General features: G+C 42.9%; 1 protein-coding gene across 2 annotated transcripts in view; it reads right to left on the bottom strand.

The window, feature by feature from the left end:
• Positions 1 to 5,422: 5,422 nt before the first annotated feature.
• The window catches only part of ITGA5 (integrin subunit alpha 5), a 165,553-nt gene continuing 158,092 nt past the window's right edge, over positions 5,423 to 12,883 (bottom strand). For both annotated transcript variants that reach the window (XM_068267157.1, XM_068267158.1), the window contains exon 30: positions 5,423 to 6,885. In XM_068267157.1, the coding sequence (XP_068123258.1) occupies positions 6,802 to 6,885 (84 nt within the window). In that variant the 3' untranslated portion in view covers positions 5,423 to 6,801. The remainder of the gene's footprint in view (positions 6,886 to 12,883) is intronic.

Here is a 12,883-nt window from a genome sequence, read left to right as displayed (position 1 = left end):
CCACCCACCCATCAGATTGCCTGCTGGCCCGCTCAGAGCAGCCTCGGGAGACTACGAGGGAGCACACAGCCTGAAAGGGACTGGAGGAAGATCCTGGTAAGTATAAATGCATTAATTTATTTCATCTCAGGTTCAATGAAAGGGCAAAGACTAGTGATGGTCATGTCCAGGAGATCTTATGGAGAAGCATGTGATCAGTTTGATCAGGTGATAGATATGCAAGTCTCTGATATGCTATTAATAATCATGTGCTAAAGCAGAATGTGATCAGAGCTTTGCAAATCTATCAGGGTTTAAAACAAATCACATGCTTCTTCATGGGTTCCCCAAGACATGACCACCACTAACAAGAGTCTGAGGGGAAAAAAAAAACATGTAATTGCTTTCAGAAAACGTATTTCCTGCCAGGTTAACTCACAATTCCCATCTTGGGGGACCATAAGGCAGGGGTCACAATTAAAGAAAAATGCATACATTTGCAATCCTGCAACTTCGCTTCAGTGTTTTCCAATACGTTTGCTTCAATTTGTGTTCTTTAATGAAATGTTAATGCTTTTTGTCCCATTTGAATGCACATTGTGCAAATAGCACACAAAAAGTAGTGCATGTAGTCAGTTTTTTAAATGGACCAAAAATCATCCCCAACACACAGAATCACAGTAGGCACAAATGAAAACGCGTTTCCACATTAGATTTCGCATTGCGGCAAAATGCACAGGATTTTGCCAAGTGTGACCCCTGCCTAAGGGATTGGTCACGGAGATGCAATAAATTCCGAGTTGATATAGGATTATGAAGATGTATGCAGCTTTACATTTGACCAATAGAATTTTGCCAATCTGAAATTCAACTGGTCTATTTTCATGCTGCAAAAATTTGCATGATCCTGCATCAACTCAGACTTATTTGTTACTCATTATGACCCCCTGTACAAATCAGAGGAGTCAGACAGCAGTAACAGTCTGATTTTCCCCTTTCCCTCTATTCAAAATGATAAAATACAAACCAAAAACGTGTTGGCAGAGTTGAGCATTACATAGTGATTTAGCCAGTATCAGTCAATTAAAAAAATGGATAAGGTTAGCATGCTGTGAAAAAGCTTGAATGCCCAGCCAAACAATAGTAGTAAAAAATTGTTGACAGTTCATTCCCTTCTTATAGGCTTGATTAATCAGATCTCACCCACTTCGCAACTTCAATTATAAAATATAACCGTGCAGCAGTGCCATAGAATCTTCCCACTTAGTACGAGTTCACACGGATGTTTTAGGGGGTGTTAAACATGGGCGTATTAACATTCTCTAAAAGGCATATCAGGTTTGTACCAAGGTTGCTAAAAAAGATAGTTAGCCTCTCTCAACACCACTTCTACTAATGCGATTCAAAAGCCGCCACAACCATTACACTGTTAAAGGTGATGACTGCTCCCTGGAGGATGCCTACAGCAGTTCTCAGACTGTCCTCAACCACCTCTGCCTTCCAATGCTGAATGGGATGACATGCCAGCCAAGACAGTTTTACGCCTCTTAACCACTCTCAAAACTGTCACTGTGAACTATGGCTTACAGCTCTAGACTGTCATGGAGATGCCATTGCTCTGGATCTCTAGTCACCATCATTAGGTTGTGTGTGAAAACAAAATGATGGTGAAAGACTCAAACCAGGGCCCATATGCAATTAACTTTTTCACCTGAGTTATCTCCTAGGAGAAAATGGTCTTTTTAAAGAGAACCCGAGGTGGGTTCTAAGAATCCTAATAGACAGAGGTTGGCTGTGCATATAATGACCAGCCTCTGTTGCTATATATCGTCCCTCCAGGGCCCCCCTGCTCTCTGCTCTGCCCCCATAAATCACAGCCGCGCCGTTGACACGCAGCATCACCAGCCGACTGTTTACAACTGCCCATCAATCTCCGTTGCTCCTCCATAGCTCCGGTCCCCACCCGCGTCCCTTCCCTCCAATCAGCGGGGAGGGAAGGGACGCGAGGGCGGGGACCGGAGCTATGGAGGAGGTGGGGTAGGGGCGGAGATAGGCAATTGTAAACAGTCGGCTGGTGACAGACTGCGTGTCGACAGCGTGGCTGTGATTTATGGGGGGCAGAGCAGAACGCAGGGGGGCCCTGGAGGGACGATATATAGCAACAGAGGCTGGTCATTATATGCACAGCCAACCTCTGTCTGCCATTAGGATTCTTAGAACCCACCTCGGGTTCTCTTTAAAGTAAATTTTCAGCATTTAACAACTGAAAAAGTACCACAAATTTGGTGAAAAAGTACTACCAAATTTGTTTTGAGTATCTTTTTGCTTTCTGGTGGTTTAAAGGGCATTTGACAAGTTATGAAAATATCACGGAGGAGATAATGCAGGTGTAAAAGTGAATTGCATATGGCCCCAGGACTCTAAACAGCAGACCAGTGGTGACCCCCAGCTATAGTCAAAGAGGTGTTGCTGCAAAACTCTGCAAGTTTACAGTTTATAATTGGGCTCCACTAAAGGTTAAAGCCCCTACACCCTTGGGTTTCCCAGAGTGTCAAGAACATTTTGTGTGCCTTTTCCAATTGTGTAAATGTGTCCCCGACAGTTCATTAGTGATCGGACATGCTGGAACCTTGCCCGATTCCTATTACTGGGTATAACCATCGGGGGGGCTAGTATTTTGATCCCACGTGACCCTTCTCTTCATAGCAGAGCACAGATTGGCAGAGAACTGGCACATTAGTAGAAGACCTGCTTGACCAAGCCTTTATTTTTTTTGCTATAGTTTAGTGCAGGGATGTCAAACTCCAGTCCTCAATGGCCTAGGTCCTCACATATTTTTGGCACAGCTCAAATTGCCAGGACTGTATCAGAAAAGATGTTGGTTATCAAACAGACAAACATTTTTCAGTCCATCCTGAACACGGCATGGATAAGGCCCTCCAGGATTGAACTTTGACAACACTGGTTTAGTTGGACTACAAGTTGTCAAACGAAAGTCTGCAGATTTGAGGCATGCTCAAAGCCCTCCATACACAGGTCGTCTGACAGCAAATTGTTCTGTGGGCACTTCCATTTAAAAAGACCACACAAGATTTATGCTTTGTTTTAAACTAAGTGGCCAGGACCCGTTTCACCCAGGTGCAAAACCTGTAAGTTTTAGATTACTCTATAATTAGCTGGCAAGTGAAAAAACAAACATTTGCAGTGGTCAGAAAAGCACAGATCCTCCACTATGACCCTTTCCTTTGCAATCCTTACAATAAAAAAAAAAAAAAAATCAAAAAAAAAAAATCACCTGACCTACCTTAAGGGGCATCTCTAACACTCCACCCTTTTCTGGAAATATCAGCTTTGTAAACACTATCATTACCTATCTTTACACAGGGCCTTGCGTAGTTTGACTGAGAATGCTCAAATGTTTCTTGCAGAAATTGTAGACCAATGTGGCGCTGTGCCTGTAAACGTTTACAACCCCACAGCAGCAAGCAAACTCTTGAAGTATCTTTCATACCCTACTGGATTTCTTATAAGACTGTACAGAGAAGACATTACCGGTATGTAATGAATGCAGTTTACAAAGCGTATAATTTACTGTCCTGCTTTCACACCAGTTACAAGGGGGGGGATAATACGTCGTAATCGGTTTGTCAAATCAGGGCATCATATCCCTATAAAGCCCTAGTTCAATCACCATTTTAAAAAATGCATTACGTAGATTATTTTGAATTAAAACCTTTGTAAGCAATTTTTTTTGTAAGCATATTGTGTGAAAAGCATAGTTAGCAAGTCACACATTTTGTGCATTCCTTCTCCCCGCCCTTCTACTGAAAAGCAAAACTAAAAACAAACATGAAGCAGTCAGCAAAGAGCCTGTATGGGACACCTTTCCCTCTGAACACAAGGTGGATTCTGTCCACCTCCTCTCTGGCCTACACAGAAGGCCCCCCCCCCCCCCCCGGCTTCGTTCTTTGGAAAAAATCAGTCCCATGACCCAAGATCTGAATAAACGGAATTACTCTCAAATGCCTGGATCATATAAGATAGTGGTGAGTAATGCCATAGACTCCTAGGCACCTTTTCCAACAATGCCAAATCTGTAAGGGTTTACTAGGGCTTTAAATATGTTGAACATAATCTGTTGGATATATAAAAATTGTTGGAAATTAAACAAGTAGAGGGGGTATGGTGAAGCACTGATCCTTAATGAAAAAGATGGATGTGCCTTGGTCCAATCTGGCAGCACCCCAGAATGTCGTTGCTAGAAGTGAAGGCAGACCGGCACCATCCGTACGGATGGTGCCGGTCTGCCTTCACTTCTGGAAATTAAACAAGAAAATATATGCTGCACCAGTATAGATTCTCACCTTATCCTCTGTGACCTAGAGTTACCTGCTGACTGTTCTGCCTGCTGTTGCCATTCCTCCCTACTAAGCCTATCATGATTGACAGTCTGAAGAGAGGTCTCTCTTCGGAAAACTATCAGAGGGCAGAGAGTGAGCAGGCAGCTGGGGGTTGCAGAGCTTGCTGTGAGGATCTATTAACCGGTACAACTGGTATTTCCCTTTTTATAAAAATTTTTGCAAAAACATTTTTTATGCATAATGTAAAAAACCTGTTCCATTAAATGCATATATAATAATGATGCCTGAAACATGTGGGCAGATCAGCTGTTCTAAAGGCTGTTCTCGCTGCCTAAGCCTTGCAGTCAGTGACAGGTTAGTAAAACAGGTATGACCGTGTGACAGCTCTGTAGTGTGAACCATAAAACAAGGCGACAATTGCAGTTCTTGTGTTCACATCACTGCACCCTCTAAAGGCTCCTGAGGCTATAGCAAGGTGAGCAGGACCATCCTGTACACAGCATGGTCAGCCCCTACCCCATGATGGTTAATCCTGGGGAGAATGTTGAGGACAGTCCAGATTAAACTTTTTTCTTCATAGCTGTTCACCAACTAGCTGAAGTCACACTAATCATCAGTTTCCCGTAAGAATCACTCCTAGAAGGAGAAATCACGAGGAAGTGATTGATCAAGTGATTGATGTGTACTTCTCTGATTGGGTGGTCACAACCCTGTGATCTTATGCCACTACTCCGATCAGCTAATCAGGATCAGCCTACACAGGAAGAAGTGGTACACATCAATCGCCTAAAAATAGTTGTACTGTTTCACAAATTTTCATTGCAGGGAATACGTTTCTGGGAGAAATGATCAGCTCCACAGATTAGTAGAAGGAAGTCAAGTTGGAGGATACATTTCAAGGGTTGGTTGACATGCACTCCTACCAGATTCCCCGGGATCATCCAGCTCCTCCCCCAGTGCCTCAAACTGATAGGAAAGCCAAAACTGTTATTACAATGTGCAAATTCTGCCACACAAGTGGTAAAAAAAAAAAAAAAATTAATAAAAAAAAAAAAAATAGCCAACCCCATATTCCACTTCATATGCATTACTTAGTAAAAAAATATTTAATAGTTACAAACAATTATTGCACTTGCAACACATTTTAAATACCAGCAAAGCCCCCTATGTTCATGTGTTTATAACACTTTACGGTAAGAATCCCAAGCGACACAAAAAGCACCAAGATGTACAGCTGACTGTTTCTGAGCAATTGCAGTGGTCATTATGAAAGGTTTTTGCAAACAGGTAACAGGATCAGTGCTCAGTCAGGTACATAAACCACCCCCCAGCCGCAAAACAGTTTAAGGCACTTGTGAATTTGGTGTGAAATGTTCAAAGTTATTTTATAAAGCTCGTTTTTGGTGCTTGGTACATAGTACTTAGAAAAAGAAAAACAAAACAAAACCGCAGGCATTGGGCTCCTGCAACTGTAGGGCAATTTCCCATGAGGCGTCCGGTAAACTGGTCTGCATTCAAGTGACTGTGCTACACCAATACATCCCTGAAAGAATTCGCTCCAGCTTTGGTAGCAAAGTAACGGTTTTGCATATGCAGACTTGAACACTTCTCCAGGCACTCAAAGATGACTGCTTACCTTAATCTGTTAAAACGTACATATTGACTTCATAAGAGAATTTAAACAGTTAAAAAAAATGGTTTGGCCAGATTAGGATTTGGAGAGGTACACATTGTGACCATAAATGTTCACACCAGACTGTCAGCTCTTGGGGCACAGTAAACCCAGGTCATAAAGCTATCACAAGGATCCCCCCACCCCCACCCGCTATATTCCTATACATTTTGCATAAAATTTACACATTTATCATGTGCTTGAAGCTCAAATAAGTTAACAACCTTTCTTTCAGAAACACGACTTAGATTAAAACAGTTTTGGTAAAAAGTTTCTCCCCCCAGATTTTGAAGTGGGTCCAAAATTTGTCAATGTTCAGAGTCTCAGTCAAATCTGGAGCAGAGAGAGAAGGCGAAGCTTTGCGGTGAGGGAGGCTACAAAGGTTGGTACGTTCCAAGTCCTGCTTCTCCTGATGAAACGTCTTCTCTGAACCCAAATCAAATCAGGTGAGAGCCAGCACCAATTGAGTGGTTTAGTCTAAGGTAAACCCGGACATTTTCCACCTACATTCTTCCTATGGACGGCCTGAGGGGAAAGGAATTGTTTTGCTCTCAACACTGACCTTTCTCCTTCAGTAGAAGCAAAGTGATCCAGTCACATTTTCTCTGTAGTAACAGGACTGTACATAGCACACAGGAGAAATTTTTGAAAAATGTGCCATTTTGCGTCCCTCCCTCCCAGTCGTAGTGTCAACTTCAAAAATAAGCCGAAATTTTTTCTTCACCTCCCCTTTCAAGAAAAAAAAAAAAAAAACTTTGGCAGTGCAAGGGACGATGCTGTATGTTCAGTCTAGGCCTCTGATGCAGCCTGAGGCTTGAGTTCGGCTTTTTCCATAGCAGTTCCATATGGCAAGGAGCGTTTAAAGAAGCCAAGCTAGAAGCAGACAAAAATAAAAATTAATATAGCACTAGTGTACGATTCAAAATGAAGCATAAACTCAATGGGCTCTATTCAAAGATTTTTCCACCTGTTTTCCTCTGTTTTCACCTTATCTAGGTTACTATAAGCTCCCGAAGAGCAAAAATATAACATAATTGAGGTAAGAAAAGTAGTATTGAAATTAAGTTAGGAACAACTTCATTTGAGTGATTATTTTGCTTGTAAATGTGGTGAAAGGTTACTTTTATCAAATAGGTAATGAAGTCATTTCTGAGAAGTTTTGCGAATAGACCCCATTGTACTGATCTGAACAAAGAAGGTGACAGCTTTACAGTTGTACACAAAATGTCTGCCAGGGTTATAAATACAAAATCGCACCCCCTCCCCCAGATATTAACCCCCTTCTCTGTGAACTCCACAATCGTAAGGTCCATCTACTAGTAACCGTACTATGCAACCTGCTCTTAGGTGGGGGGTGAGGGGAGAAATCTTACTTTGCATCAGAAGGAGAGGGGTCAAGAAGATGGGCTCCCCTAATCCCAGCTGCCCCCTGTGGTTGTATGGCCTACTTCCTCTAGTGTAATGCCTTTGATGTCTGCCGGTTTTGCACACAGGACAGTAGGTATACAATGACTGAAATGAGTGGTAGGTGATGAGGCCCCACAACTTATCTTGCAGAAGAGAGACAAACCTAAATGATCCTAGACATTTGCTGTATACTGGCAGAGGAAAAAATCTAAAGTGTTGGTTTCTCAACTGTGCTGGCATAGTATTAATACATTATGCTAGAACCCCATTGAGCAATGCCCTTGTTCGTGATGTGGGGCAACCTACTTGTCCTCCCCTTCCCTCTAAAGAAGAATACACTGCCCTGCAGAGAGCAAGCAGTGCGTCTGTACAGCAGTAATGCCTAAACTCTTATCTTAAAAGATCTCAAATGTTTCAAGCAGAAGTTATGTGAAATGTGTAAATAGCTTAGCAAATACTGCAGCATCAGTAGAGCAGTTGACCAGCACACATTGTTAAAAAAACAGTTGCTGTCTCTATTATGTTAAAATAAGTCTCTGTCCTTCCTAAAATTTTTTAGATAGCACTGTTTATATCTGACCTGATAACATTACTACAGAGTGGTAAAATAATGAGGAGGAAAACTCATGGTTTTGGGTCATCTCCACCAGAACTCTGAAACACAGGAACTCCTTTTCCCCCACTGCTGTTAAAGTGAACCTCTGGACTAAAAATCTACTCAGCAGAACTGAAAAGGCTTGGTGTTTCTTTAACAGTTTCACAGCATCAGAACTTTGTTTTTCTTACCAAAGCATCATTTTTAGCTGCATATTTAGCTAAGCTCCACCCATCAAAGAAAAAAAGCCTGAGCTTTCCCCCCCCCGATGCTGTGCAGAGCATGATGGGATTTCTTCTGTTATTCACGTTGCCTAGCAACTGGGAGAGGTGCTCAGGACACAGGACAGTTGGAACTGTGTCTCATGCTCCCTGTCACCTCCTTTCAACTAAAAAGATGGCTGCCCTCATGAAATCACAAACATTTGCCTGTTCTTTTAAAACCGGGTGAGCAAGATATTATATTACCTATTTTAATTAACATAACTAATGTAACTTAATGATAGTATGTTTGTTTAGGCTAGAGTTCCTCTTTAACCTCGAACGCTCTTCAGGCCCTCCCACCTCCAGCACCCACCATCCCGACAGTGGTCGTCGGATCGATAAGACTGTCTAGTGCAGGCTTTCTCAACTAGGGTTCCCTGGAACCCCAGGGTTCCTTGAGTACTCTGCAGGGGTTCCTTGGCATTTTATCCCATAGTGGTAAAAGTATAATAGAGCACTTTATAATAGGTGGCACACATACTTTTAAAGACTATGCCTCCTGCAAAATAAATGCAGGGGTTCCTTGAGATCCAAAAGCTATTTGCAGGGTTCCTGCAGGGTAGAAAGGTTGAGAAAGGCTGGTCTAGTGTAACACTATGTTTACTATGTTGCGGTCACTCCTGTCACTTTTGTTTATGCTTATTGTATTATCTAGATTTCCAGCACTGGCTGGATAGTTGAGTCCGACAGGAGAAAGGCGCTATACAAAGTGCAACTGCTGCAAGCTGCTGCTGCTGCTAAGCAATTGTATGTGCCAACACCAATTCTTGGCACGACTGATTTCTGACACAAACCACATGAAGAAGGTTAAAGATTCTTTAAAAGGATACATGAGCTCACAAAAATAGTGCTCTAGCCCTCTAAAGTGCTTCAGAGTAGCTAACTAACCTTCTCTACCTGGGAGCTGCAAGTCTCTAAGCATTGTAAAGCCCCCCTCTACACCATTCTATTTCAGGCGTGATCAATCGAATTCGATTGGATCGATTAAATCAGACATGTCTTATCGTAATTCGATCATGTGGTCGATTGTGGCTAGTTTTCAATGCAAATCGATCACACGATCAATCGAATCCCGATTGGACGCGTCAGATTTAATCAATCTAATCAAATTTGATCGATCGCGCCTGGAATTGAATGGTGTAGAGGGGGCTGTAAACTGACCAGAGTGCTTCCTGTGATTGACAGGCAAGGAATGCAATACAGAACAACGTCTGTCGGGTTTCAGGAAACCCAAAGTAAGGGGGCTATAAAGGCCGCCATCTTCACTCCCTAATAAATAATTAAAGTTATGAAAAAAGTTCAAAAACCCGTAATTGCAAAAGTATAAATCCATTTATTGCTACATAATCTATAAAAGACAACGCAGTGTGTGCCCCAAAGTGCAAACCCCCCATAAAAAGACCCAGGATTCAAGCCCCAACACTACCCACAAGCAATACCCCTGACATAGGAGAGAAACCACCACAGGTAAATCTCCCTGCCTTCTACCCTCAGAGCTCTTATAAGGCAGGCCTGCCTAATGAAGTTCTTGGTGTTGTCAGCAAAGCAACATGCTATATAGCATCTAGCTGGAGAAGTTCATATTATGGCATGTAACACAATTCCTGCATGCAGACTAAAGAAGCAAAACGCTATCATTCAGTTCACCAATACTGATGAAATTTCTCAGTCTCTCCAATAATGATGGCACAAATACTCATCCAGCACGATCGCTATACACAGCTTAAGCGGCAGGTAACAGTTCATAATTCAAATTTTTGGACATGGTGCAGTTGTAATCCAAAATGGGGTAATACTGTTGCTTACCAGCACCCTCCTGGGTGTGCTGTAGTAGTGCTGCAGCAAAGAATCCGGGCTAGGTGGCTGAGTCACCATTCAGAAAGTGAGTCCAGATAGCAACCTGGTTTCCTACCCCTGACACAGGGAAAAGTTGATGTAGAGATGGCTGGGGGACACGCCAAGGCCTCTCCCCTCCTCATGCAGTTCAATAGGACGCTGTAGTCAGCATGAGCTTCCTTGTGACATCACTCACTCTCCTCCTACGGTGGCTCTGCACAACCACAAAGGATTGACGTTTCAGCTGTGAGCCAGCTTTCCTCAGAATCAAAAGCACTTGTACTGCCATCTAGTGGACTTTTATAGCCGGTGCATTGCAGGATTTCAACATTAACTCTTTCCCTGCCTAACTGCTTTCCTATTTTTCCATCAGATGACTCGTTACTGTGCATATTTTTACATTTTTATATTCAATTACATAATAAAAGAATATTTGGGGAGGGAGGATGGGGGGAGAAGAAAGAGAACCAAAACCCCACATTCTAATCATCCATACTATACCATAATGGTATTTATCGCCAAAAAAGAGACGAGGGCTACAGTTACAGGAACACTTTTAGATTTAAATCAGAATTAAAGAGAACCCGAGGTGGCCTTGTATTACGTAAGTGGGGCACAGAGGCTGGTTGGGCACACTAACACCAGCCTCTGTTGCCCCATCGTGTGTGTCAAAGACCCCCCTGCTCGCCGCTATACCCCCGCAGAGCTGGCGACACGCAGCGTGTCGCCAGCACAATGTTTACTCTAGCGCTGTCTGTCAGCGCCGCTCCGCCGCCTCCTCTGCATCGCCGCTACCCGCCCTCGTCCCTTCCCTCCCGCTGATTGGAGGGAAGGGACGAGGGCGGGTAGCGGCGATGCGGAGGAGGCGTGGGAGCGGCACTGACAGACAGCGATAGAGTAAACATTGTGCTGGCGACGCGCTGCGTGTCGCCAGCACTGCGGGGAGTTTAGCGGCGAGCAGGGGGGTCTTTGACACACACGATGGGGCAACAGAGGCTGGTGTTAGTGTGCCCAACCAGCCTCTGTGCCCCACTTACGTAATACAATGCCACCTCGGGTTCTCTTTAAGGCCTTTGGGCACTAAACTATCACATCTATAGATCCACATACATTCCTTCTGGTACAAAATTTTGTCAAAGTCACCCCGCCTGCCACTTATTTGCAATCTATAAATCCCTTTATATTTTAAGCCTTCTGGATTTCCCTGATGAAATTCCTCAAAATGTACTGCCAGGGGACTAGACTGCTCTTTCTTCTTGATATCTTTTACATGCTCCTTAATTCTGGAACCCACGTCTCTCTTTGTTTTGCCTACGTAAATCTTTTCACATGGACATATTATTTGGTATATAACCCTTGTGGTCATACAGTTCATAAAGCTGTTGATTTTATATTCTTCTGTTCCCTGTTAGAAAAGGTATTACCTTGTTGCACGTATCTACACACCTTACAACCAGAGCATCTATACATGCCTTTTAAATTACTGATGCGTGGAGTCGCTGTTTCACTTCTCACCAACATATCGCCAAGATTTTTGCACCTTCATGCCGTTATTTAAAACGAAAAGAATGGTGACATTGAAGTCACACGAATAATAACGAGGTATGGAAGCCATTGGCAGCAGATGCGTGAAGTATTGAATAAAAATTGGGGAGTATTGTTATTGGATAGTGATATAGCCAAAATAGTGGGAAAAGTACCACAAATAACGGCAAGAAGGTGCAAAAATCTTGGCGATATGTTGGTGAGAAGTGAAACAGCGACTCCACGCATCAGTAATTTAAAAGGCATGTATAGATGCTCTGGTTGTAAGGTGTGTAGATACGTGCAACAAGGTAATACCTTTTCTAACAGGGAACAGAAGAATATAAAATCAACAGCTTTATGAACTGTATGACCACAAGGGTTATATACCAAATAATATGTCCATGTGAAAAGATTTACGTAGGCAAAACAAAGAGAGACGTGGGTTCCAGAATTAAGGAGCATGTAAAAGATATCAAGAAGAAAGAGCAGTCTAGTCCCCTGGCAGTACATTTTGAGGAATTTCATCAGGGAAATCCAGAAGGCTTAAAATATAAAGGGATTTATAGATTGCAAATAAGTGGCAGGCGGGGTGACTTTGACAAAATTTTGTACCAGAAGGAATGTATGTGGATCTATAGATGTGATAGTTTAGTGCCCAAAGGCCTTAATTCTGATTTAAATCTAAAAGGGCTCTATTCATAAAAAAGTTGTTGCGAGAAAACTCCTGGAGGGAAAATACCGCAGCGGTATTTTACACTTCTGGGTGGTCATTCAAAGAAATCTTGAAAGCTGCGATGCAAGTGCGGAGATCTCCCGCTGAAAGCTGGCGGTAAGCTGTCGGAAGGCATGCGGAAACACTTCAGCCGGCAGAGTCCCTCCGTGCACTGCTCTCTCTGGGAGGTCTGTCCCATTCACTTGTATGTAATCCGCAAAATCAGAGGAAGCGGTATTTCCCGTCCACATACCGCTTCCTCTAATCTTTATGAATGGCCATTTTGTTACTTTTTTCTAGATAAATCTAGAAAAACACTGGAGAAGGCGGAAATTTCTCGCTCTGCTGGGGGATTGTAGATTTTCATGCGGGAACAGCTTTTATGAATGCTCACTTTGCTAAATGGACGGGAAAATCCGCTGTTTTGAGCGGAAAACTTGCGGTAAGGTTTTATGAATAGAGCCCAAAGTGTTCCTGTAACTGTAGCCCTCGTCTCTTTTTTGGCGATAAATACCATTATGGTATAGTATG

The sequence above is a fragment of the Hyperolius riggenbachi genome, chromosome 2 (genome assembly GCF_040937935.1).
Source record: "Hyperolius riggenbachi isolate aHypRig1 chromosome 2, aHypRig1.pri, whole genome shotgun sequence".
Classification (NCBI taxonomy): Eukaryota; Metazoa; Chordata; class Amphibia; order Anura; family Hyperoliidae; genus Hyperolius; species Hyperolius riggenbachi.
The sequence above is the reverse complement of the archived record's forward strand: the minus strand, read 5'-3'. Positions and strand labels throughout refer to the sequence as shown.